The sequence below is a fragment of the Salvelinus fontinalis genome, chromosome 21 (assembly GCF_029448725.1).
Source record: "Salvelinus fontinalis isolate EN_2023a chromosome 21, ASM2944872v1, whole genome shotgun sequence".
NCBI classification, from domain to species: domain Eukaryota; kingdom Metazoa; phylum Chordata; class Actinopteri; order Salmoniformes; family Salmonidae; genus Salvelinus; species Salvelinus fontinalis.
The window spans coordinates 33,471,266-33,497,975 of NC_074685.1; the positions used below are offsets into that span (position 1 = coordinate 33,471,266).

The window sequence follows — 26,710 nt, forward strand, 5'->3', positions numbered from 1 at the left end:
ACCTGTTTGAACTTGTTATCAGTATAAAAGACACCTGTCCACAACCTCAAAAAAATCACACTCCAAACTCCACTATGGGTGCACCTCAGCCACGCTCAAGGTCATAAACGATATCTTAACCGCTATCGATAGGAAACAGTACTGTGCAGCCATATTCATTGACCTGGCCAAGGCTTTTGACTCTGTCAATCACCACATCCTCATCGGCAGACTCGACAGCCTTGGTTTCTCTAATGATTGCCTCGCCTGGTTCACCAACTACTTCTCTGATCGAGTTCAGTGTGTCAAATCGGAGGGTCTGTTTTCCGGACCTCTGGCAGTCTCTATGGGGGTGCCACAGGGTTCAATTCTTGGACCGACTCTCTTCTCTGTATACATCAATGATGTCGCTCTTGCTGCTGGTGAGTCTCTGATCCACCTCTACGCAGACGACACTATTCTGTATACTTCTGGCCCTTCTTTTGACACTGTGTTAACAACCCTAGGGGCGAGCTTCAATGCCATACAACTCTCCTTCCGTGGCCTCCAATTGCTCTTAAATACAAGTAAAACTAAATGCATGCTCTTCAACCGATCGCTGCCTGCACCTGCCCGCCTGTCCAACATCACTACTCTGGACAGCTCTGACTTAGAATATGTGGACAACTACAAATACCTAGGTGTCTGGTTAGACTGTAAACTCTCCTTCCAGACTCACATCAAGCATCTCCAATCCAAAGTTAAATCTAGAATCGGCTTCCTATTCCGCAACAAAGCATCCTTCACTCATGCTGCCAAACATACCCTTGTAAAACTGACCATCCTACCAATCCTCGACTTCGGTGATGTCATTTACAAAATAGCCTCCAAAACCCTACTCAATAAATTGGATGCAGTCTATCACAGTGCCATCCGTTTTGTCACCAAAGCCCCATATACTACCCACCACTGCGACCTGTACGCTCTCGTTGGCTGGCCCTCGCTTCACACTCGTCGCCAAACCCACTGGCTCCAGGTCATCTACAAGACCCTGCTAGGTAAAGTCCCCCCTTATCTCAGCTCGCTGGTCACCATAGCAACGCCCACCCGTAGCACGCGCTCCAGCAGGTATATCTCTCTGGTCACCCCCAAAACCAATTCTTCCTTTGGCCGCCTCTCCTTCCAGTTCTCTGCTGCCAATGACTGGAACGAACTACAAAAATCTCTGAAACTGGAAACACTTATCTCCCTCACTAGCTGTCAGAGCAGCTCATAGATTACTGCACCTGTACATAGCCCATCTATAATTTAGCCCAAACAACTACCTCTTTACCTACTGTATTTATTTATTTTGCTCCTTTGCACCCCATTATTTCTATCTCTACTTTGCACCTTCTTCCACTGCAAACCAACCATTCCAGTGTTTTTTTACTTGCTATATTGTATTTACTTCACCACCATGGCCTTTTTATATTTTTATTTATTTATATATATATATACACTGCTCAAAAAAATAAAGGGAACACTTAAACAACACAATGTAACTCCAAGTCAATCACACTTTTGTGAAATCAAACTGTCCACTTAGGAAGCAACACTGATTGACAATAAATTTCACATACTGTTGTGCAAATGGCAGAGACAAAAGGTGGAAATTATAGGCAATTAGCAAGACACCCCCCAAAACAGGAGTGATTCTGCAGGTGGTGACCACAGACCACTTTTCAGTTCCTATGCTTCCTGGCTGATGTTTTGGTCACTTTTGAATGCTGGTGGTGCTCTCACTCTAGTGGTAGCATAAGACAGAGTCTACAACCCACACAAGTGGCTCAGGTAGTGCAATTCATCCAGGATGGCACATCAATGCGAACTGTGGCAAAAAGGTTTGCTGTGTCTGTCAGCGTAGTGTCCAGAGCATGCAGGCGCTACCAGGAGACAGGCCAGTACATCAGGAGACGTGGAGGAGGCCGTAGGAGGGCAACAACCCAGCAGCAAGACCGGTACCTCCGCCTTAGTGCAAGGAGGTGCACTGCCAGAGCCCTGCAAAATGACCTCCAGCAGGCCACAAATGTGCATGTGTCTGCTCAAACGGTCAGAAACAGACTCCATGAGGGTGGTATGAGGGCCCGACATCCACAGTTGGGGGTTGTGCTTACAGCCCAACACCGTGCAGGACGTTTGGCATTTGCCAGAGAACACCAAGATTGGCAAATTCGCCACTGGCGCCCTGTGCTCTTCACAGATGAAAGCAGGTTCACACTGAGCACATGAGCACATGTGACAGACGCGACAGAGTCTGGAGACGCCGTGGAGAACGTTCTGCTGCCTGCAACATCCTCCAGCATGACCGGTTTGGCGATGGGTCAGTCATGGTGTGGGGTGGCATTTCTTTGTGGGGCCGCACAGCCCTCCATGTGCTCGCCAGAGGTAGCCTGACTGCCATTAGGTACCGAGATGAGATCCTCAGACCCCTTGTGAGACCATATGCTGACACATGCACATTTGTGGCCTGCTGGAGGTCATTTTGCAGGGCTCTGGCAGTGCACCTCCTTGCACTAAGGCGGAGGTACCGGTCCTGCTGCTGGGTTGTTGCCCTCCTACGGCCTCCTCCACGTCTCCTGATGTACTGGCCTGTCTCCTGGTAGCGCCTCCATGCTCTGGACACTACGCTGACAGACACAGCAAACCTTTTTGCCACAGTTCGCATTGATGTGCCATCCTGGATGAACTGCACTACCTGAGCCACTTGTGTGGGTTGTAGACTCCGTCTCATGCTACCACTAGAGTGAGAGCACCGCCAGCATTCAAAAGTGACCAAAACATCAGCCAGGAAGCATAGGAACTGAGAAGTGGTCTGTGGTCACCACCTGCAGAATCACTCCTGTTTTGGGGGGTGTCTTGCTAATTGCCTATAATTTCCACCTTTTGTCTATTCCATTTGCACAACAGCATGTGAAATTTATTGTCAATCAGTGTTGCTTCCTAAGTGGACAGTTTGATTTCACAGAAGTGTGATTGACTTGGAGTTACATTGTGTTGTTTAAGTGTTCCCTTTATTTTTTTGAGCAGTGTATATATATTTTGTTTGCCTTCACCTCCCTTATCTCACCTCACTTGCTCATATTGTATATAGACTTATTTTTCACTGTATTATTGACTGTATGTTTGTTTTACTCCATGTGTAACTATGTGTTGTTGTATGTGCCGAACTGCTTTGCTTTATCTTGGCCAGGTCGCAATTGTAAATGAGAACGGGTTCTCAAATTTGCCTACCTGGTTAAATAAATAAATAAAAAAGACCAAAGAGCTGTCAAAGGACACCAGAAACAAAATTGTAGACCTGCACCAGGCTTGGAAGACTGATTCTGCAATAAGTAAGCAGCTTGGTTTGAAGAAATCAACTGTGGGAGCAATTATTAGGAAATGGAAGACATACAAGACCACTGATAATCTCCCTCGATCTGGGGCTCGGGGGGACCTAGTGAATGACCTGCAGAGAGCTGGGACCAAAGTAACAAAGCCTACCATCAGTAACACACTACGCCGCCAGGGACTCAAATCCTGCAGTGCCAGATGTGTCCCCCTGCGTAAGCCAGTACATGTCCAGGCCCGTCTGAAGTTTGCTAGAGAGCATTTGGATGAAGAAGAAGATTGGGAGAATGTCATATGGTCAGATGAAACCAAAATAAAACTTTTTGGTAAAAACTCAACTCGTCGTGTTTGGCGGACAAAGAATGCTGAGTTGCATCCAAAGAACACCATACCTACTGTCAAGCATGGGGGGTGGAAACATCATGCTTTGGGGCTGTTTTTCTGCAAAGGGACCAGGACGACTGATCCGTGTAAAGGAAAGAATGAATGGGGCCATGTATCGTGAGATTGAGTGAAAACCTCCTTCCATCAGCAAGGGCATTGAAGATGAAACGTGGCTGGATCTTTCAGCATGACAATGATCCCAAACACACCGCCCGGGCAACGAAGGAGTGGCTTCGTAAGAAGCATTTCAAGGTCCTAGAGTGGCCTAGCCAGTCTCCAGATCTCAACCCCATAGAAAATCTTTGGAGGGAGTTGAAAGTCCGTGTTGCCCAGCAACGGCCCCAAAACATCACTGCTCTAGAGGGATTTCTGCATGGAGGAATGGGCCAATATACCAGCAACAGTGTGTCAAAACCTTGTGAAGACTTACAGAAAACGTTTGACCTCTGTCATTGCCAACAAAGGATATATAAAAGTATTGAGATAAGTATTTGGTCAATAACAAAAGTTTATTTTCCACCATAATTTGCAAATAAATTCATTAAAAATCCTACAATGTGATTTTCTGGATTTTTTTCTTCTCATTTTGTCTGTCATAGTTGAAGTGTACCTATGATGAAAATTACAGGCCTCTCTCATCTTTTTAAGTGGGAGAACTTGCCCAATTGGTGGCTGACTAAATACTTTTTTGCCCCACTGTATATATACAAGAGTATGTGGACACACCTTCAAGATTTGTGAATTCAGCTAGTTCAGCCACACCCGTTGCTGACAGGTGTATAGAATTGAGCACATAGCCATGCAATCTCCATCGACAAACATTGGCAGTAGAATGACCTTATTGAAGAGCTCAGTGACTTCCAACATGGCACCATCATAGGATGGTCATCAAATCTCTGCCCTGTCAGAGCTGCCACGGTCAACTGCAAGTGCTGTTATTGTGAAGTGGAACCGAGCATCAGCAACAGCTCAGCCGCAAAGTGGTAGGCCACACAAGCAAGAACGGGACCGGCGAGTACTGAAGCTCGTAGCACGTGAAAATCGTTGGTCCTCGGTTGCAACCCTCACTTCAGAGTTCCAAACTATCTCAGGAAGAAACGTCAGCACAAGAACTGTCTGGAGATTCACGAAATGGGTTTCCATGGCCGAGAAGATCACCATGTGCAATGCCAAGCATCGGCTGGTGTGGTGTAAAGCTCGCCGCCATTGGACTCTGGAGCATTGGAAACGCGTTCTCCGTAGTGATGAATCACGCTTCACCATCTGGCAGTCCGACAGACAAATCTGGGTTTGGAGGATGTCAGGAGAACGCTACCTGCCTCAATGCATAGTGCTAACTGTAAAGTTTGGTGGACGAAAAATGGTCTGGGGCTGTTTCATGGTCCGGGCTAGGGCCCTTAGTTCCAGTGACGGGAAATCTCAACGCTACAGCATACAATGACATTCTAGACGATTCTGTGCTTCCAACTTTGTGGCAACAGTTTGAGGAAGGCCCTTTCCTGTTTCAGCATGACAATGCCTCCGTGCACAAAGCGAGGTCCATACAGAAATGGTTTGTCCCGATTGTTCTGGAAGAACACGACTGGCCTGCAAAAGTGGAGCAGCATAGGGGGGGCCAACACCATAATAATGCCCATGATATTGGAATGAGAAGTTCAACGAGCAGGTGTCCACAACATACAGTTGAAGTCGGAAGTTTACGTTGGAGTCATTAAAACTCGTTTTTCAACCACTCCAAATATCTTGATAACTAACTATAGTTTTGGCAAGTCGTTTAGGACATCGACTTTGTGCATGACAATTTTTCCAACAATTGTTTACAGACTTACTATTTCACTGAATCACAATTCCCAGGTCAGTTAGGATCACCACTTTATTTTAAGAATGTGAAATGTCAGAATAATGATTTATTTCAGCTTTTATTTCTTTCATCACATTCCCAGTGGGTCAGAAGTTAACATACTCTCAATTAGTATTTGGTAGCATTGCCTTTCAAATGTTTAACTTGGGTCAAACATTTCAGGTAGCCTTCCACAAGCTTCCCACAATAAGTTGGGCGAATTTTGGCCCATTCCTCTTGAAAGAGCTGGTGTAACCGAGTCAGGTTTGTAGGCCTCCTTGCTCACACACACTTTTTCCAGTTCTGCCCACAAATTTTCTATGGGATTGAGGTCAGGGCTTTGTGATGGCCACTACAATACCTTGACTTTGTTGTCCTTAAGCCATTTTGCCACAACTTTGGAAGTGTGCTTGGGGTCATTGTCCATTTGGAAGACCCATTTGCGACCAAGCTTTAACTTCCTGACTGATCTCTTGAGATGTTGCTTCAATATATCCACATAACATTCCTTCTCATCATGCCATCTATTTTGTGAAGTGCAGCAGTCCCTCCTACTGCAAAGCACCCCCACAACATGTTGCCACCCCCGTGCTTCACGGTTGGGATGGTGTTCTTGGGTTTGCAAGCCTCCCCCTTTTTTCTCCAAACCTCCCCCTTTTTTCTCCAAACATAACAATGGTCATTTTGGCCAAACAGTTCTATTTTTGTTTCATTAGACCAGAGGACATTTCTCCAAAAAGTATGATCTTTGTCCCCATGTACAGTTGCAAACCGTAGTCTGGCTTTTTTATGGCGAGTTTTGGAGCAGTGGCTTCCTCCTTGGTGAGCGGCCTTCAAGGTTATGTCAATATAGGACTCGTTTTACTGTGGATATAGATATGTTTGTACCTGTTTCCTCCAGCATCTTCACAAGGTCCTTCTGGGATTGATTTTTTTCGCACCAAAGTACATTCATCTCTAGGAGACAGAACGCGTCTCGTTCCTGAGCGGTATGACGGCTGCATGGTCCCATGGTGTTTATACTTGCGTACTATTGTTTGTACAGATGAACGTGGTACCTTCAGGCGTTTGGAAATTGCTCCCAAGGATGAACCAATTTTTTTTCTGAGGTCTTGGCTGATTTCTTTTGATTTCCCCATGACGTCAAGTAAATGAGGCACTGAGTTTGAAGGTAGGCCTTGAAATACATCCACATGTACACCTCCAATTGAATCAAATGATGTCAATTGGCCTATCAGAAGCTTCTAAAGCCATGACAATTTTCTGGAATTTTCCAAGCTGTTTAAAGGCACAGTCAACTTCGTGTATGTAAACTTCTGACCCACTGGAATTGTGATACAGTGAATTATAGGCTAAATAATCTCTTTAAATGGTTGGAAAAATTACTTGTGTCATGCACAAAGTAGATGTCCTAACCGACTTGCCAAAACTATAGTTTGTTAACAAGAAATTTGTGGAGTGGTTGAAAAACGAGTTTTAAGGACTCCAACCTAAGTGTATGTAAACTTCCGACTTCAACTGTATGTTCACGGTGACAGACAAGCAAACAGCGTCAAATAGTACTGTTGGGTTCTGAAAATATGAAATATACTTATTCATGTCCCTGAGGGAGAGAGGGGAATGTATAACGTTTAAATTCTGTCCGTATGCGTTATTGTTAGCCATTAGGGACTATATGGGAGGAAGAGACACACATTCTGGTACGAGTCAACATGACATGCGTGAGTTGGGGAGGAGTGAGCACTTCGAGGTAGAGGTCAGATGAAGTGAGGAAGAACAGATATCATTATGGTTCTATCTAGCAACAGAGATGCATTGGCTGTTCAGATGCGTAGGAGGAGACGAAGCATAGGAGAAAGACAAAAACATTTTTGGGGGGTATCTTTATTTAACTAGGCAAGTCAGTTAAGAACACATTTTTATTTTCAATGACGGCCTAGGAACAGTGGGTTAACTGAACTGCCTTGTTCAGGGGCAGAACGACAGATTTTTACCTTGTCAGCTCGGGGATTCGATCTGGCAACCTTTCGGTTACTAGTCCAACGCTCTAACCACTAGGCTACATGCCACCCCATATGAGTGCTTGTGTGAATATGTTTGTCTTATGCAGCTGTATTGACCCAATGGTTGAATAAACTTGGTTTAAGCTTTACTAATTGCCCATGAGTTTTAATAGGTTAATTTAGAACCAGAATCAGCACCATGGACAGCTTTCGGTCAATTCCCAGTGAATCTGACCTATCGCTTTTGTTAGTGTAACATAAAACATTTTTGCGAATGTCTATTTCCTTGAGCACTTTTGCAGACACAATGTATAAGCGTTTTGTTAGCAGCTGCAGTTTATATTTTTGAGCCTCTGTAGTGCAACACAGCTGAAGTTTGGGAGTTCTTTGAATGAAAAAACTGTAGAGGGAAAAGTTTGGATGTGAATGACCTACCGTGACCGCGTCGAGAGGTTGCGTGTAGCAGTGCATGTCATAGACGCCATGTAGACGTTTTCTATTGGGGACTTTGTGTTGAGTATCCTAAATAAGGTAGGCTTCTAGCGTTGCACGTTTAGTATTTTTGCATTAGTGTGACATAACATTTTCTAACTCTAGAAAATCTATATTATTGTTCCAGAGTTCCTATATATATATATATATATAAAAAATTATGCGGGAATCGGGAAGGTGCTAGATCAGGAAACCGGCGTTAAAGATGGAATCCTCAGTAGGGAAAACTGCCCCACTTCGCCCCTGTGGCCGTTATTGTTTTGTTGACGATGCAGAGTTGGGGAGAGTCAAGCATCGTGATAAAAAAGAAATTGCAGTACACCGCTGTTCTATTGCACATGCAATGATGTCAGAGGGGAATAAACAGTGTTCTTTATCTGCAGAAACTTCATTGTCATATCACAAATGGACATGGCAGTTTCACCATTAAGGATTCCAGCTTTTACCCCAACATAGGGTTATAGGTCGAGGGAGAAGTGTCAGGGTTCTGGTAGCATTGCATATTTTGTATTTCCGCATTAGTGCGACATCGAAATTGTACATATTTGTTCCAGTTGCCATAATTTTTTCCACCCTCGGGAATCGGGGAGGCACTTGGTCGGAAAATCAGGGCTAGAGGAGTGTGCATGTTTGTGTACCTGTTGTGGACGAGCTCAGCCATGAGCTTTAGGACAGGAGTGGTGCATGCTGGTACGTGGTACCAGAGTTCTATTGCTCTCTGCAGAATGGGCATGTAGGCTGGGTAGCTGGGGGAGGAGTTAAAGACAAAACTGTCAAAGAATTACACTCCCTGCTTCTAGTAAAGGACACCACTTTGCCAATCACAACTACGCTGCTACAGTGATTCCCTATTCTGACAGTCATATTCCTTCTAGACAATGCATTCCGTAACCTTGCAACCTCCTAAACCCTGGTCAGTAAAGGTCAGGGGTTACAGGTCAGGTTAGAGGACAGGATTGAGGGTGTATAGAGGTCTGGAGTCAGTGAAGGATACATCCAGTCGAAGAGCATCATGAAGCTGGTCTTGGCATTGAAGGCAAAGGCGATACCTCTCAGGTCTCTGACCAGCCCCACCAACGTCCTCTTGGCCTCCTGCTCGTTGAACGTGTTGGTGCTGAACATCTGAGCAACCGCTTCAAACGCTGCCGTCAGGGGTAGCATGAACTGTTCAAACTGGTCCTCATCCTCACCTACACACACGAAAAGGTGAAAGAATGAAAAGTTATCCAAATAAGAAATATTACTGATAATTGTGTAGATAGGTGTGTGTGTGTCTACCTAGGTCGACCATCAGCAGACGTCCCAGCGCGGTGTAGAATGTGGTGCGGCATCTCATGTCGCTGAGGTTTGATTGGTTGTTCACGCCCAGGAAGGAGAAGTGCTCGCTCTGACATAGGAGAAAAGCAAAGGGCATTACGGAAAAATAACTGGATCAAAAAGCATAAATTGAGTTTCAGGCATTAGGGGTCAGGGTAAGGGTTCTTACTGTGTGGTTGTTCAGCATGAACTGAACAGCGCTGAGTTTCACCAACTTCCTCACACTGCTGTACGTACAGACACACCGTCAAGGAGACAACACAGGAGCTGGAATTTAACAGAAACGACCCCCCCCCCCCCCTTTCACACACACGGTAAAGGATATCCTATGGAAAGGTCGTTGAGTAACTGAAGTGTCTTGGAGGTGATCGGTTCACACTGGCCCCAGTACTTCAGATTGGTGATGCTGCAATCACAAATGGTAAATCAATCAATCGTTACTTCATAGTACCAGTACCAGTACCAATACCACAGTAAACTCACATTTTTCCGATGAAGACGCTGAGTACCATGGTCTCATCATTTAGCCCCAGAACCTCTGACAGGCGCCGGTACAGCTGGGACACACACAGATACACATCATTAACCATTGGAACACCCCCTAGAGAGACAGCAGCTACAGAGTAGGAGAGAACTAGGATAGAATCATCTGCTAGCAGCGTGACACCAGCCATACATCTCCACAGGGTTGAAGACAACACACACATCAACTCTGCTCTCCCCAGCACGGCCGTACATTCCACCACAGCTGGACGTATATTAGTGTGTGTGTGAGCAAAAAGACTTTTGTGAACGAACATGCGCACTTTACCTTTTTCCCCACTTACTAGCTCTGACTTTGCTGATAGTAAACTACTTTATTTAGGAAAAATGTACTATTAATGAGAAAGTGCATACGGAAAGTATTCAGACCCCATTCCCTTTTTCCAAATCGTTACGTTACAGCCTTGTTCTAAAATGGATTTACATGTTTTTCCCCCCTTAATCTGCACACAATACCCCATAATGGCAAAGCAAAAACAGGTTGACATTTTTACTAATGTATATCAAATAAAACAATAATATTAAATTTTCATAAGTATGCAGACCCTTTACTTAGTACGTTGTTGAAGCACCTTCGGCAGCTATTACAGCCTCGAGTCTTCTTGGGTATTTTTAACATTTATTTTACCTTTATTTAACTAGGCAAGTAAGTTAAGAACAAATTCTTATTTTCAATGACAGCTTAGGAACAGTGGGTTAACTGCCTTGTTCAGGGGCAGAACAGATTTTTACCTTATCAGCTTGGGGATTGCTCCCATTCTTCGCTGCAGATCCTCATAAGTGCTGTCAAGTTGGATGGGGAGGGTTGCTGCACAGCTATTTTCAGGTCTCTCCAGAGATGTTCGATCAGATTCAAGTCTGGGCCACTCAAGATTCAGAGACTTGTCCGGAAGCAGGTTTTCATCGATGTCTCTTTACTTTGCTCCGTTCATCTTTCCCTTGATCCTGACTAGTCTCCCAGTCCCTGTCGCTGAAAAACATCCCTGTAGCATAATGCTTCCACCACCATGTTTCACCGTAGGGACGGGAGCAGGTTTCCTCCAGACATGACGCTTGGCATTCAGGCCAAAGAGTTCAATCTTGGTTTCATCAGACCAGAGAATCTTGTTTCTCATGGTCAGAGTTCTTTAGATGCCTTTTAGCAAACTCCAAGTGGGCTGTCATGTACCATTAACTGAGGAGTGGCTTCCGTCTGGCCACTCTACCATAAAGGCCTTATTGGTGGAGTGCTGCAGAGTTGGTTGTCCTTCTGGAAGGTTCTCCCATCTCCACAGAGGAACTCTGGAGCTCTGTCAGAGTGACCAACGGGATCTTGGTCACCTCCCTGACCAACGCCCTTCTCCCCGATTGCTCAGTCTGGCTGGGCGGCTAGCTTTAGGAAGAGGTGGTTCCAAACTTCTTCCATTTAACTATGATGAAGGCCAGAGTGTTCTTGAAAACCTTCAATGCTGCAGACATTTTTTGGTACCCTTCCCCACATCTGTGCCTCGACACAATCCTGTCTCGGAGCTCTATGGACTATCCATTTAACCTCATGGCTTGGTTTTTGCTCTGACATGCACTGTCAACTGTGGGACCTTATATAGACATGTGTGCCTTTCCAAATAATGTCCAATCAATTGACTTTGCCACAGGTGGACTCCAATCAAGTTGTAGAAACATCTCAAAAATGATGAATGGAAACAGGATGCACCGGAGCTCAATTTCCAGTCTCATAGCAAGTTCTTAAGACTTATGTAAATAAGGTATTTCTGTTTTGTCATTATGGGGTAGTGTGTGTAGATTGATGAGGAAATGTTTTTATTTAATCAATTTTAGAATAAGGCTGTAACGTAACAAAATGTGGAAAAGGGGAAGGGGTCTGATTACTTTCCGAATGCACTGTGCGGTTGTCCAACCTAGCTATCTTAAGATGAAATCTTTAACTAAGTCACTAAATGTTTAAAATGTCAAATGAAAATGTGAGGTAGTGTGTGTGTGTGTGGTTGAGTGTTAAATTAAGCAGAGCTGAGGGTGATTTGCCTAAGTAGCGGGAGGGAGGGGGAGATTAGAGTGAGGGGTATCATAGAGGGGTATGTATCATCTGCTGGTCTTTATTGTTCTTTAATCTGACAGGTCAGACTCATACGGTCCATCTCACACATACACACCCTGAAATATCAGACATTCCAGAGCCCTCAAATTATTCTAGAAATCCCCTGCCTCCACCCCACTTCCATTGGGCTCTCTCTGGTTAGCCATGTTAGCAGTAACACTGACCATGTCACTAGGAAGGGGTAGGAGAGGATTACTATAACACCAGACATGTAGCGCGGGGGGGGGGGGGGGGGGGGGGGGCTGCTCTCTCTACTGTCGCCACTTATCTGGGCTGTTCACATTTTGCAGCCTCTGCCCAGCACAAAGAAAACACAGTCAGTCAGCCCAAGTTGTATTGTAGAAAGGCTGTGTCTGCTCTAACACACCCACAGACAATGGAGTCTGGGAAAAAAGAGCTGCTAGTTAAAATATAACACATAACTCTCACTAGTAACAGTCTAAGAGAGGGAGGGAGGGAGAGAGGGAGAGAGGAGAGAGATTAACAGAGTTAGTCAGACATTTAATGGGATAGGATAAACTGTATTGTCTAGGCTTGGGCGCTATCCAGATTTTCATATCGTCCTTCTCTCATCCCGGGATGGTATTATTACTGGCATAGCACACAAGGGGGTTCTAAAAACGCAAGAAAAGCCCATTGAGCATCTATTACCAGAATGCTAACAAATTTAGCACAAACAAACAGCGAACAGATGCTGTTAGCTAAATGCTAACAAGCGAAAACGAACATAAAATAATTGCAAAGACAGGAAAATCCAGCTTATAAAGTTATACAATAATGGCTAGTAGCTACCGAATATCATTTTTGGTGAAAGTTCGCCATTTACAAGAGAAATTGTGTATATATAAAATTAATAATAAAATAAATCGCTAGTAAGAAGCAAAGGAAAACAAAATGGTAGCTGTACATATAACTCATCCAGAGCTCTGACTTCTGGCAGAAATCCATTAGAAAATACCTGATGGCAAACACTTAGTAGTTTCATACAAATGTAACTTCACCTCATGTGCACTGTACAAACAGAGACTCGCCAATAAATATAGAACCCAATCAGCTCGCTTTCTCCCATTGTGCCATTTGCTGTACTAACACATGACTGGTTCAACTGTTTGCCGGGGAATGAAGAATGCAAATCGGCTTAATCTCCTCACATATTGCACAATTTGACTGAAGGTATTAACTTAAAAAGTAACTACAACTATTCAAATTTATTGAAAAACTGCAAAGAAAAACCATCCTGTGGCTTTTCCCAAACACCCTGGTATACGGTATATGCGGTATACCGCTCAAGCCTAGTACTGTCCTTGGTGGGGGAAATTGTCCTAGACACAATACTGCTGTTGATCATCTCAACATTAGATCACGTTTCAGGTCTGAAGCATAACAGTGTGTGTGTGTGTGTGTGTGTGTGTGGTAACAGTAAAAGTACTTACCTTGGAGGACTTTTGCACCTGGTCTCCGATGTAGATTTTCCTGAACTGTTCGAAAAAGCTGAGCATGGCCAACTCCAACCGCTCGTTACCCGCCTGGGCCAGCCGCGAGTCTGTTAGGTTCATCAGCTGGAGCACCCTGAGACGACACACACACACACACTGATCATCTGCAGTATCCATAGTAGGGCTGTCCCAGACAACAACAAATCTTCGACCGAGAGCGGTCCTGTTCTTTCCACCGATCTAAATGTTTAACCTTATTTTTATAGACAGACACCCCCCCATGTGTTTGAATAAAAACGACATATGCAATGAGCTTGTCCGATGCTTTAAGCACACCGTTTGATTAAATCATTACGACACAGATGACTGAAAAGAGCCCGATAGTCACACTTTAAAAAATGACAGTGAGTGCCTGTGTGACTGGCGCTCGTTGTCTCGCTCTCCTCCCTACTGCAGCGAAAAGGCACCACAGCAACTGTTAATTGCGCTATCCGTGCTGATGGTGCACCATCATTACAGCCATTTAGTTGAACTTGTTTCTAACTGAAAAGTTCTGTTATACCGAAATCCCTAAATTGTTTAGGAAAAACATTCCCTATTCCCTCAACCCTTGCTCTCTTACGTGAACCATGTAAACATCGCATGCATGTGACCAATATGGCCTGACCTATAGCCTATCATAATCACTGGTAATAAACTCAGAACACTGCTGTTAGATTACCATGTCATTTTCCCGACCATTTAGAACAGTGTAAACACTAAGTGTTCGTTCTAAAATAAATAAAATGATTTATAAAGCCTTTATTACAGAAGACTAAACTGCTGCATGCATTCGTGAATTGCGGTTTATTTATTGCTCAGGCTAAGCTCCCTCTGAATTTAATTTTAAAACTAAAACGCTTGATTGCATTTCAATGCCTGAATGTCTCCTACGGTGTGTGATGATGACATGAACAAATGAATGATTGATTGATACAGTAGCCTATATAACTATTGAAATATACTGTAGGCCTAAGTAAGTTACAGTATTAAGACTAAACAGGATGTGCTCTCAGACCTACAGCTCAATGGTGGTTATATAAGGCTGCTATACTAAGCCTACTAATGATAATGACATTTCTTATTATTATAACGATGATCATAACAATATGAAGGAGATCAAGAAAAAAGGAGGGTGTAGGAGCGACAGCTGCATGCGTATTATGTGACAAACAGGTGCTGTTAGGTTACAATATAATTGTTCTGCCTGTTTGGAACGGTGTAAACAAAACTAAATAAATTATAAGTAATACCAGTCTATTCTAATGAAAAAGTGTAAAGCCTTTATTAAAGCAATGAAAAGCTTAAAGAAAAACAGCCGAATCTATGAAATTGCTTTATCCAACATTTTGTCGTTGCATGAGGCTTGGTGCACACTGAATCAGTAAGCTATTAAGCCAAAACACTCACACAGGCAATAGAAGCTAGATCTGCCTTACTTCTGTAGATATATATGGTTGACTTATAAAGCCAGGCCCATTGAACAGTTAGGCTATTGATTATAGACCCAATTTTATTAGACAATTAGTCTTGGGCTGTTTCCTCGTCTCTGCTGCTGCCTCCGCCGCAATGTTCTCAATCCCCATATACAGGTTAACTCTGCTATTATGCACATAGCAACATGGGGAAAAGAGACAATTCTACAGCGCACTAAAGATAATGTTTCAGAGCCGTTGACAACGACCGTATCCAACGCGGGAGAAAGCGCATGTTATAAATAATATTTGATTTATTAGTGTTACGCCATTATTTTTACAGCCTATCGACCAATCAATGGACCAGTCAACTAAATGGGGTCAGCCCTAATCCAGACAAATATTTACAATAGGACACATAGGTTGCGGTATTGGTTAGGGTGAGGTTGCTTGTGTGCGGACGTACCGACAGACTAGTTCTCCGTCCATGGCATCTTGTTCATCTGTGGAGGCGAAGGACACTCTTCCGCCAATGACCGCCCCAATTATATACACCAACCATGTTAACCTTCCTGTAGAGATATAATTACACACACCAACCATGTTAACCTTCCTGTAGCGATATAATTACACACACCAACCATGTTAACCTTCCTGTAGAGATATAATGATATACACCAACAGCAGCAACCTGCCTGGTAACAAAAACATGCGTTTGTTTAAAGCACTATTTTGTCACATATTTCTTTGATTGAGAGGGAGAGAGACTCACCCTCCTGGACAGTGATGTCGATGGTACTAGAGTTGGTAGACTGCAGTAGTTCCTGGTAGGTCTGTGCTGATTGGTCAAAGAGCTGGACCAATAGGGCACAGGTCTTCTCGTATTCACAGCGACCGATGGTGGAGAGCTGGTCTAACTGCTGCTGGACTAAACCTGCGTCATCTAGAGGGTCCTCAAGCCCATCCCTACACACACACACACACACACACGTGAAAATGGTTTCAAAGTTCCACAATTTGACCTGTGAGAGTAAGACAGTTACCTGAGGATGATGCAGACAGACTCGAGGCGTGAGGTGATGTAGGCCTTGGTGACTTCAGGTGTGTATGTCTCTAGCAGGTGAGGCTCGGTGGCTTTAACATAAGGGACCGACGCTGCCAGGCGCTGCCACAGGCTCAACAGGTAGTGGACAGAGTTAGGGGCAAACTCCCAGTGCTGAAACACACACAATATAAAAAGGTTAACATAAAACAAGGACAATCTTTTTCTGATATATCAATAAGGAGGAAAAAGGTTTCAGCAGAACATTAACGCTTTCATCTAACATACCATCCCACCCCACGCACAAGTGACATGACTAAGGCATAGGAGCTCACACACACAGTACCTGTAAACTGGTGACAGTAAAGTTGGCTATAAGCCTAATGACTTCTGGGTAGTTTTCTACTTTGACCAGCTCTCCTAGCTGGTAGTTACTCTTCAGCCGCGCCAACAGACGACAAAACTCATGGTAGTTGTTAGGGTCTGACAGGCTCTGGAACACAAGCACAGTGGCGCTGGTTGAGGCACATGATGTGGTATCAGAGAGATATGGTTCAGCAAGAAAAATAACCCAAAAAGCAAGGATGGATCTGAAGGGAGAACATCAATTCACACAGCACAGGGTCATGTAGCCTAGTGGTTAGAGCGTTGGACAAGTAACTGAAAGGTTGCAAGATCGAATCCCCGAGCTGACAAGGTAAAAATCTGTACTTCTGCCCCTGAACAAGGCAGTTAACCCACTGTTCCTAGACCGACATTGAAAATAAGAATTTGTTCTTAACGAACTTGCCTAGCCAAATAAAGGCAAACATAAAAAATAAAACAAATGTTTTATGTAATACCTGTGGGTTCTCTAGTATCCTCTTGACTCCGTCCACCAGGTGAGAGAGGAACTTGGCTCGCTCTGCGTTGTTGAACAAAGACCTCCGCACCGACGCGATCTGGACTAGACACGACAACACCTACATACACACACACAACATTAAACATTACATCCATTAAGTTCTCAAGTGAATATACCAGACACACATTCAGCTTTACTCACCAACGGGGAGAGGGAGGGAGGGATGGAATGATACAAATCAAAAAAGAGCTGGAGAGTGGAGGAATCCAAAAATGCTGTGAGAGAGAGACAGATTAGGTTACTACACAGTAATGGGTGGCACAGCACAGCTATTTTACCGAATTGGCAGAAGGTGTCACCTGATCTCCAGGAGGTGGGGATCTGAACAGTGCAGAGGTCATCAGAGGACTCGTCTGTGGACGTTCCGATGAAGTCATAGTTCAGACAGTTGTGGCTGAGCTTCAGCAGCTGCATCAGCAGACCATGCTGACTCTCATCATTCAGGTTCAGGTTCTTACCCGACGCCTACACACACACACACACACACACACACACACACGTTTGTGTCCCAAGAACGACTGGAAATGTCAATATGTTACTACAATCTAACACACAAGCTGCTGCTACTACGACTATTGCTACTGCCACCACCACTAAACACACACCTGTTTGAGGAGATTGCAGGACAGGGTGAATATGTCGAAGAGGGACGAGTCTCTGAACGACGACGCAATCTTCCTGTGTTTGGTCAGTGGGTGGCTGGTGTCTGCCTGTACACAAACACAGATTTAACTCACACACTTTCAAAAACACATACAACACCACCACTTTAAATGAGAGGAAAGAAGGGGAAATAAGAGTAGATCATTTCCCCCCCAACATCGGACACCCCCTAACATCAGACACCCCCTAACATCAGACACCCCCTAACATCAGACACCCCCTAACATCGGACACCCCCTAACATCGGACACCCCCTAACATCGGACACCCCCTAACATCGGACACCCCCTAACATCGGACACCCCCTAACATCAGACACCCCCTAACATCAGACACCCCCTAACATCAGACACCCCCTAACATCAGACACCCCCTAACATCAGACACCCCCTAACATCAGACACCCCCTAACATCAGACACCCCCTAACATCAGACACCCCCTAACATCAGACACCCCCTAACATCAGACACCCCCTAACATCAGACACCCCCTAACATCAGACACCCCCTAACATCAGACACCCCCTAACATCAGACACCCCCTAACATCAGACACCCCCTAACATCAGACACCCCCTAACATCAGACACCCCCTAACATCAGACACCCCCTAACATCAGACACCCCCTAACATCAGACACCCCCTAACATCAGACACCCCCTAACATCAGACACCCCCTAACATCAGACACCCCCTAACATCAGACACCCCCTAACATCAGACACCCCCTAACATCAGACACCCCCTAACATCAGACACCCCCTAACATCAGACACCCCCTAACATCAGACACCCCCTAACATCAGACACCCCCTAACATCAGACACCCCCTAACATCAGACACCCCCTAACATCAGACACCCCCTAACATCAGACACCCCCTAACATCAGACACCCCCTAACATCAGACACCCCCTAACATCAGACACCCCCTAACATCAGACACCCCCTAACATCAGACACCCCCTAACATCAGACACCCCCTAACATCAGACACCCCCTAACATCAGACACCCCCTAACATCAGACACCCCCTAACATCAGACACCCCCTAACATCAGACACCCCCTAACATCAGACACCCCCTAACATCAGACACCCCCTAACATCAGACACCCCCTAACATCAGACACCCCCTAACATCAGACACCCCCTAACATCAGACACCCCCTAACATCAGACACCCCCTAACATCAGACACCCCCTAACATCAGACACCCCCTAACATCAGACACCCCCTAACATCAGACACCCCCTAACATCAGACACCCCCTAACATCAGACACCCCCTAACATCAGACACCCCCTAACATCAGACACCCCCTAACATCAGACACCCCCTAACATCAGACACCCCCTAACATCAGACACCCCCTAACATCAGACACCCCCTAACATCAGACACCCCCTAACATCAGACACCCCCTAACATCAGACACCCCCTAACATCAGACACCCCCTAACATCAGACACCCCCTAACATCAGACACCCCCTAACATCAGACACCCCCTAACATCAGACACCCCCTAACATCAGACACCCCCTAACATCAGACACCCCCTAACATCAGACACCCCGTAGCGGTTGGATGATTAAATCACCTCGAGCGCAACATTTAAACGGCCTGGAATATAACGGTAGGTCTTGCGACCAAAGACACCCTTTGAGCTAGCTGACCACCGATTTCCATTGCAGGTTATGCAAGTTAGGTTTTGAGTTTTCAAAAAAAGTAACACACATTTTGTGGGACACGATGTTTATTGTAAAATTTGACTGAACGACAGACCACACATTTAATTTCAAACTTTTTACCTAAATTATTCATACTCACGTATATGTGAATATTAAACTGTTATCTACTTTCTCAAATCATAAGATTAATCTGTAAAACAAATAAAGGCGACATTATTTGGTTACAACACTGAAGAAGATATTGGTGAAGAACCATTAAGAGTCTACAGGAGGGCGCACCAGGCTATGCAATGGAAAGTTGACAGGCTTTTTTTTTTTTTTTTTAACTGGAAGGCTAGCCAACTATCTAGTAGACTTCAGATACGAGGTTGGTGTCTTTTTAACAAAATTTAAACAGATAGATCTTGTAATTGAACAAAATAGTACGGTGGCCAATATGCCGATAATACGGGACATTTTTTTGTTGTTGCTAAACCGCTTATCAAAAAGGTGATAATAGTAGTATTTCCACTGAAATGTCAAACATGCTAATTGCTAACCCGTTAGCTAACATTTTTTACTACACCAAAGATCACAAAACATTAATGCCTTGATCACAAGACACCTTCAGTGTTAATAGATTTCTTAAACGCTGTTGAACATGCCAATAACACAAGGTGCTACACTAGAGAGATGTGAAGGAGAGGAAAGAGGGAGAGGTAGTGTACCTGGTTGATCTCATTGGTCAGTTGGGATAGGATGGTGACGCCTATGATGCAGTGTTCTACACTGTCCTGCTGACAGACAGAGATACAGGCAGATTCGATCAGCTCACTTCCTGTTTCAAGAAAACACATTCTATTGGCTAAAACCCATTCTATTGGCTACACAGACACACACGGTTGTACCTGTAGGAAGCGTGTGACGTCCGCAATGACGTTCCTGAAGACATAGTCGTCTTTCTGACAGTCGAACCAGCCAAGCTTGGTGATCCTGGAGGAGACAAACACAAGGAGAGAATAACTCACATGGAGGACAGAGGAAGAGAGAGGATGAGAGGGGAGAGGTTTACCTCGAGTACAGCTGGATCAGAGCCTGGGTAACAAACTCGGCCAACTTCGGCCGCGTTGCCAGATAGTTCAGCACATAGTTCCCTGCACGCGCACACACACACACACACGCACACACACACACACACACACACACACAGATATGAGCCTTATGGACTGACTTGTAGAGCATGAATATAGACTGGTGTGATGTGTGAGTCTTACGGATGTCAATGCGCTGCTCCAAAGGAAGAGGGTTGCTTGTACGCGATACCAGTTTAGACAGACAGGTAGCTGCAAGGAGTTGAGAGTAGGAAGACTGGAGAGAGAGAGAGAGAGAGAGAGAGAGAGAGGGAATATGGGGATACAGGCATAGACAGGAGACACCGCAACATCAGCGGAACTTTTTTTGATCAAGTAATAAATGTAATATCAACAGTTTATTGATATAGCGTCAGTGCGTGTACTACTCACACTGCCTCTCTCCAGTAGTAGCTGACACTTGCTGAGACAGTCGGGGCTGTTAGTGAACTCCACCAGAGCTTTCTCTGCCTGCAGCCTCACCCCCGTCTCTGTTGTCTCGTACAGCTGCTTACACAGGATCTCTAACTGGGCTAGGCTCTACACACACACACACACACACACACACACACACACACACACACACGAGAGAGAGAGACATGAAGTGAGTAGAGCACCAAAAGCGTCCCTTGTCAACTGCCAGGAGACGGGTGTATAGGTGTAAACAGGCTGTGTTCAGTACGGCACAACGATGTAGAACGTTCAGACAGATATAAGACCACAGCCTATTTTACACAACAGCCATGCCTCGCTCTCATTTTTACAACGAGGAGAAAGTTAACCAAAATAAGCATTCAGTAGCACCCTATTGAACGTGCCCCTCGTTAGATAGAAACACAGGGGCTAGACAGACAGAGACAAGTGTAGTAGTGGTTAAAGGGGCTGGGTGGGACTAGTCACCAGATAGTGTGTTGTACTGGGGTAATGGTTAGTTAACCTACTAACATACCAACTAAACCCATCCCCCTAACTGACACTAAATCCACCAGTAACATTTCTGCCGACTATTCACCTCAGCTACCGTCAGTAACACCATTGTTGTAAAGAACTATTTACCCAATCACGCACCTCCCAGCTAGCCTGACAGACACCATATTGTTTGAAGGACTAGTCAGCAGAATCCCAAAGATAGTGTAATGCTAGCTGCTGATATAGTACAGTATGTACTAGTATAGATAGGGTGGGAGCCACATGACTGGGGAGAAGAGGACTGCCACGCATAGATAAGAGCTCAATACCCCAACACTACTGCTGACACACACTAATATGGCTCCTATGAATACACAGTCCTGATGCTGTGTAGTACATAGCTGGCTACGGATGTGGGCTACCTAGATCATGTCATAACAGGTTCCTGAGAACCGCGTCAAGATCTAATGGTCTGAGCAGGACAAAATAGAATTTGCGTGTCTAGAGCGTGCAGTGTGTGTGTGTGTCGTGCATGATGACTTCGCAATAAGAGACTGTTACATCACACGGTCAGGCATCCTGACCAGAAAGCGCATCCCTCAGTGCGAATGCACCTGCAGTAATTATTGATAAGCTATCTATCCGGGTCGCTCACGAGCCCGCTAAGCTAAAGTTACCTAAATACTGACACTGCAGATCTCTAAATTGTGTATTTCTCTGCACAGAATTAACATGGGAGGGGTGATGACAATTTAATCAACACATTAGGTAGCTACATGTCCGACTTAGCTATCAACAAAATGATTAGCCAGACACTGCTGCATCAGCAGTGTAGCTGGCTAAGTTAAGTAGTCACCGACAGCTTGAGGTTACTACAAACACAAAAAGGAGCTATGGACAGCATGAGGCAGATATACACAAAGACTTCGTCATTTCAACAGAAACACTGTAGAAAGCACAGTAAATGTGCTTTACAGCATTAAACACTGACTCCATTGTGGGTAAAATTATGAAAAATACTTAACTAATTGGAAGCCTCTGGTAAAAATTACTTTAACATAATGTATTTCCTTTCAGTAATACCGTATGCCTACTGTAAATTAAAATGATCTGTTCCAGGCAACAATCTCATGCTGTCGTGTGAGACATGAAGCTCAGACTATTTTAGTAAAGTGAGTGTGAAGTGGAATAACATTTTCAGCAGCTGCTGGATTGACTTGCTTATAACTATCTTTATTGCTAGCCAACTTTGAATTAATGCATGTTTTCTAACCTAACCGAACTTGCTAGCTAGCTGGCTAACGTTGCCACAAGCCATTTTGGTCTTCACTAAATTGCTCGGCAATATCTTGCTGCGCAACCTAGGAAAACATCACTCATATAATAAATGTTGTGATGATGATAGGCTTCGCTGTACAACAGCTTCTGAATGCCATAAAGAATACACTTGAGGTCAGATACATAACCGTTTGCAGACCAGGAGTGTCTGTATAGCCTCTCCCCATTTGTTTAGTTTAAACATTGTTCCATAATATTACAGTATTAGCTAAACCTGTTCACTTTACCAATAGTACGCAAACATTCGGTGGCACAGAAAGAAAGGAAAAGTTTGTGAGTCTGGTAAAAATAAATGAGTGGTTTTGTGTAGGCCAGGGCTCTCCAACCCTGTTCCTGGAGAGCTACCATCCAGCAGGTTTTCATTCCAACCCTAATCTAGAGCACCTGACAGGGTTCCCTGAGGAAAATTTGGCGCTGGACAACGTGACCGGCAAGATTTCAATGTACCAGACATTTGAGAAACTTACCAGACATCCATATGCTTTGGGTGCGTAATGCGTTAGGGCGTCCACTCACAGTGCTCAAAATCACATTCAGATTATTGCAATTCATCTTAATAGAATAGAATTTAGCCTGTAAAGTTCTTTTAATATAAAGTATGCCAACATGACGTGCTTTTCAATAAAACCTAACATTGTCCGTTGCGTCTTCATCCCTGCTATAAATCATAAACTAATATAATTTAAAACACGTAGCCTTGAAGAACAAGTTGCCTAATAAAACAATGTAAAAATATATCTGTAAAATATAATTTACCGAACAACTATTTGTATGAACATTTTAATTAATAAATAACAAAACACATTTGCAAATACAATCTAGGCCTCTCCAATTTAATTTAGCCTAGGCATGAACATTTTAATTAGGCTTAATAAATAACAAAACATGACTCTAGTAACACCTGGGCCGGCCCGCCCCACTCCCGCTACGATTCAGCACAACAGCAGTGGAAGGAGGCCACTCTAGACAGTCACAAAATGAAAAAATTATAAAAATGATGTTGGACAATCAAATTCGATATGTAAACAAACATAATTTGTTAAGACTGGTTCATTGAAAGAAAGCTTATTTTACAATGCTCATGTGAAACAAAGACAGAGCCATGTATTTACAAAAACACTTGTTTCCAAAGCTCAAATTATACCTCTTTTTACACTTCTACTGGGTGATGTTAAATTGACTGTAATTTGAACCATCGTAGGGTCTTGACTCGTGTCATGTGTGATATCCGTGGCTTACTGATAACAACTCTGTTTCCTACTATAGGCAGCTGGCTGCCTAGTGACTGCAAAACAAACTCACCGATGTGAATAGTTGGCAACGATGTTTCGTTTCCAAGTGCTACTGAATAAGCGCAACTGAAATGAACCAATTGCGCATGATACACATCATTACTCTACTCAAGCCATTCCAAATCTTTATACTATACATGACACAGGGGCAGCATATGCAAAACTGCTAGGACCGGGCCTGACCAACACAATCATTTGCCTCTAATTTACTTGCGTTTGCGGCGGGCCTTGGCCCGCTCAAAGGTAGTCGCTGCTGTTGGGAAGTCAAAACTGTCCTTGGAGCAGCTTGCAGCCTTGTTACTAAGTCCTCAAGAAGGCGTGATCTTGACTCTGTCTCTGGTGTACTCTGTTTTGGAGAAAGAATCCCCTCTCAGCAGGTACACTGGAAACAGGGATAATCAACAAAATCTTTGCCAATTTTGGAGCACATCAACTGGTATTTCCATCTCCCAGACAATTTGGCCAGAAACAATTTTATTTACCAACTTTTCATTAAAAAAAAATTTTTTTTTATATACCACAAAAGCAGGAATTTCCCGGCTAACAGAAACCCTGGCACCTGATTTGAATAAATAGCTGTTTGATCAGCTGCATCAAGTTAGTTACAACTGGGGTTGGAGCGGAAAAAAACTACAGGATAATAGCTCTCCAGGAACAGGGTTGGAGAGCCCTGGTGTAGGCTATAGCAATGTGTAATCTAGCAGTCTTATTTTAATTTGTTCAATGCCTCAATTGATGTCACAAAGTATATTGGATATATGCTGTAGGTTCAAATCAACCCAAGATGAACACTGAAGATGGAACAAGGTGCATGACAAGGTGGCCCAGAGGAAGCCAGCTGTTCTCAACCACTACATTGCCCCATTCTTCCAAGAGCTCAGAGTTTGAATGAAGACCTCTGGTGAGGTACATGTACACACACAACTTGACATGTCCCTTGTCATCGGTCTTTTTACCCACAGTGCTGTCATTCTATTGATTTATTTTCTATGCTTGTCCTAGGGGTGAGAAGAGCTGACAAATCCAAACTGAGGATGATTGTTCCGGAGCCCCATGAGGAACACCTGAAACTGTGCTGACTTCTCTCTTCTGTCCAAACGGTCTCGTTGTATGTTTCACTGCCTCTTACCCCAAATAGAGTTGCCTCTGATAGATCTAGGATTGTACCATATCCCAATTTTAACTCCTTCTCCCCCCCTTGTCTCTCCCTCCACAGCACACCCAAAATATAATTTTTTAATTAGTGGTAACGATGCTCTTATTTAGTTACACGTGTTAACTGTTGTTTCTTCTATTGCCAATTCTGTTGTTAATTTGCTGTTACCAATTTGAATAAATGCATGTACAAATGTATTGTCTTACATTTAGATCAAGACACCAGATTTGCCAGCTTAATACTGTAATTTTCATTTACAGCAAAGATGTTGTAATACATTTCATAGTACTATTTTCTTTACTGTAAAATATTACAGCATCTCTAAATGCACAGCAGGGTTGAGATAAAAAAATTATATATGTTTTTATTTATTAACTAGACAAATCAGTTAAGAACAAATTCTTATTTACAATGACGGCCTAGGAACAGTGGGTTGGTTAACTGCCTTGTTCAGGGGCAGAACGACTGATTTTTACCTTGTCAGCTCGGGGATTCGATCCAGCAACCTTTCGGCAACTGGCCCAACGCTCTAACCACCTATTAAGCTTGCAACTCCGGTGCCAGTATAATGATGTACATTTACAGGTTAACGTTTTTCAATCTAGTTAATGTATTCATTGCTTGAGGTGACAGCTGTAAGTGCTACCTAATGTCAATTGTACAAGGTGCCCACATGACAGCTCGACATAGCCAGCACACAAGCTAGCTATGTAGAATTGGCTGGAAAGCTGGCTAACGTTAGTTGTGCAAGGTAAATGGTAGCTGATTTGTTAATGCTATGCTCCATGTCAGACAGCTAGCTACATATGCGTGTCAGTTTCGCAATGGAACATTGTTTTGGTTGCATAATGTGCACGGTGTGGTTTAAGTAGCCCACTAACAACAATGCACGAGCTGTCGAGCTAGCTACATCCCAGCTCACAGCGTGTAAAAACGCAATGATATTTCGAAAGGGGTAGCGCGGGAGAAATGTATTGTGCTGATTGTAAGCTAGCAACAGCTAACTCGTTCGCTAACCAATAGCACAACATTGAGGTCTGACAAAGCAAGCCAATCACAATCAAACAATTACATTTGCACATTAGATACATTTTAGTTCAGAGCGGCGAATGCGGTCTTGAGTTGCTAACCAATTAGTGCTAGCTAACAACTTAGCTATCGTTACTGTAGCAAGTTAGCCCCCCTCCATCTTCTACTAGCTAACAGATAGGCCTACCCATTGAACATATCTGTTGAAGGGGTTGTTTGGCGTTACTTCCTTAAATAGGCACGAGATAAAACACAATAACTAGCCGGTACAAGCGATACAATCGCCCAGTTGAAACCGTCCTCTTTCATAAACATAAATGTATTTTTCTGTCCGCATCTCTGGGTAGTTAGCTAGTTAAACGGCGAAAGTTAACGTTACACGATGACAGGCCACAAGTCAACACTGCAGCCCGCATCCTATACATATATCCCACACAACCTGTACGGGTACTGCTTAATGGATGCATTCACTCTATATATCAAATAACTTATCTAAATATATATTACAGCTCATTCAAATAGTTATTGTGGATTTATATACTACAAAAACATAAAGCTGTGGTTACCTGCACATGATCCGCCATTTTGCTCCATTCATGCTCCTCTCTCACTCCCCCTAACAAAGTGCATGCGCGCAGATTTTCACATTCAGTAAGCATTTACGCTCGCGAGTCGCGCA

General features: G+C 44.0%; 1 protein-coding gene across 4 annotated transcripts in view; it reads right to left on the minus strand.

Annotated features, from left to right (window-relative positions):
- Positions 1 to 26,710, minus strand: part of LOC129818718 (exportin-7) — a 36,794-nt gene extending 10,084 nt beyond the window's left edge. Inside the window, exons 1-21 of one of the 4 annotated variants that reach the window (XM_055874884.1) lie at positions 26,598 to 26,710; positions 20,701 to 20,847; positions 20,452 to 20,545; positions 20,250 to 20,331; positions 20,086 to 20,170; positions 19,906 to 19,971; positions 17,446 to 17,550; positions 17,140 to 17,305; positions 16,982 to 17,055; positions 16,779 to 16,898; positions 16,283 to 16,429; positions 15,938 to 16,110; positions 15,667 to 15,860; positions 15,361 to 15,466; positions 13,438 to 13,573; positions 9,850 to 9,923; positions 9,692 to 9,772; positions 9,536 to 9,599; positions 9,328 to 9,436; positions 9,044 to 9,239; positions 8,688 to 8,795 (exon numbers count right to left, since the gene is read on the minus strand). In XM_055874884.1, coding sequence (XP_055730859.1) covers positions 8,688 to 8,795; positions 9,044 to 9,239; positions 9,328 to 9,436; positions 9,536 to 9,599; positions 9,692 to 9,772; positions 9,850 to 9,923; positions 13,438 to 13,573; positions 15,361 to 15,466; positions 15,667 to 15,860; positions 15,938 to 16,110; positions 16,283 to 16,429; positions 16,779 to 16,898; positions 16,982 to 17,055; positions 17,140 to 17,305; positions 17,446 to 17,550; positions 19,906 to 19,971; positions 20,086 to 20,170; positions 20,250 to 20,331; positions 20,452 to 20,545; positions 20,701 to 20,847; positions 26,598 to 26,690 — 2,420 coding nt within the window. In that variant the 5' untranslated portion in view covers positions 26,691 to 26,710. Of the gene's footprint in view, positions 1 to 8,687; positions 8,796 to 9,043; positions 9,240 to 9,327; positions 9,437 to 9,535; positions 9,600 to 9,691; positions 9,773 to 9,849; positions 9,924 to 13,437; positions 13,574 to 15,360; positions 15,467 to 15,666; positions 15,861 to 15,937; positions 16,111 to 16,282; positions 16,430 to 16,778; positions 16,899 to 16,981; positions 17,056 to 17,139; positions 17,306 to 17,445; positions 17,551 to 19,905; positions 19,975 to 20,085; positions 20,171 to 20,249; positions 20,332 to 20,451; positions 20,546 to 20,700; positions 20,848 to 26,597 lie in introns of all 4 variants that reach the window. The other 3 variants (XM_055874883.1, XM_055874887.1, XM_055874886.1) reach the window with 3 other exon arrangements.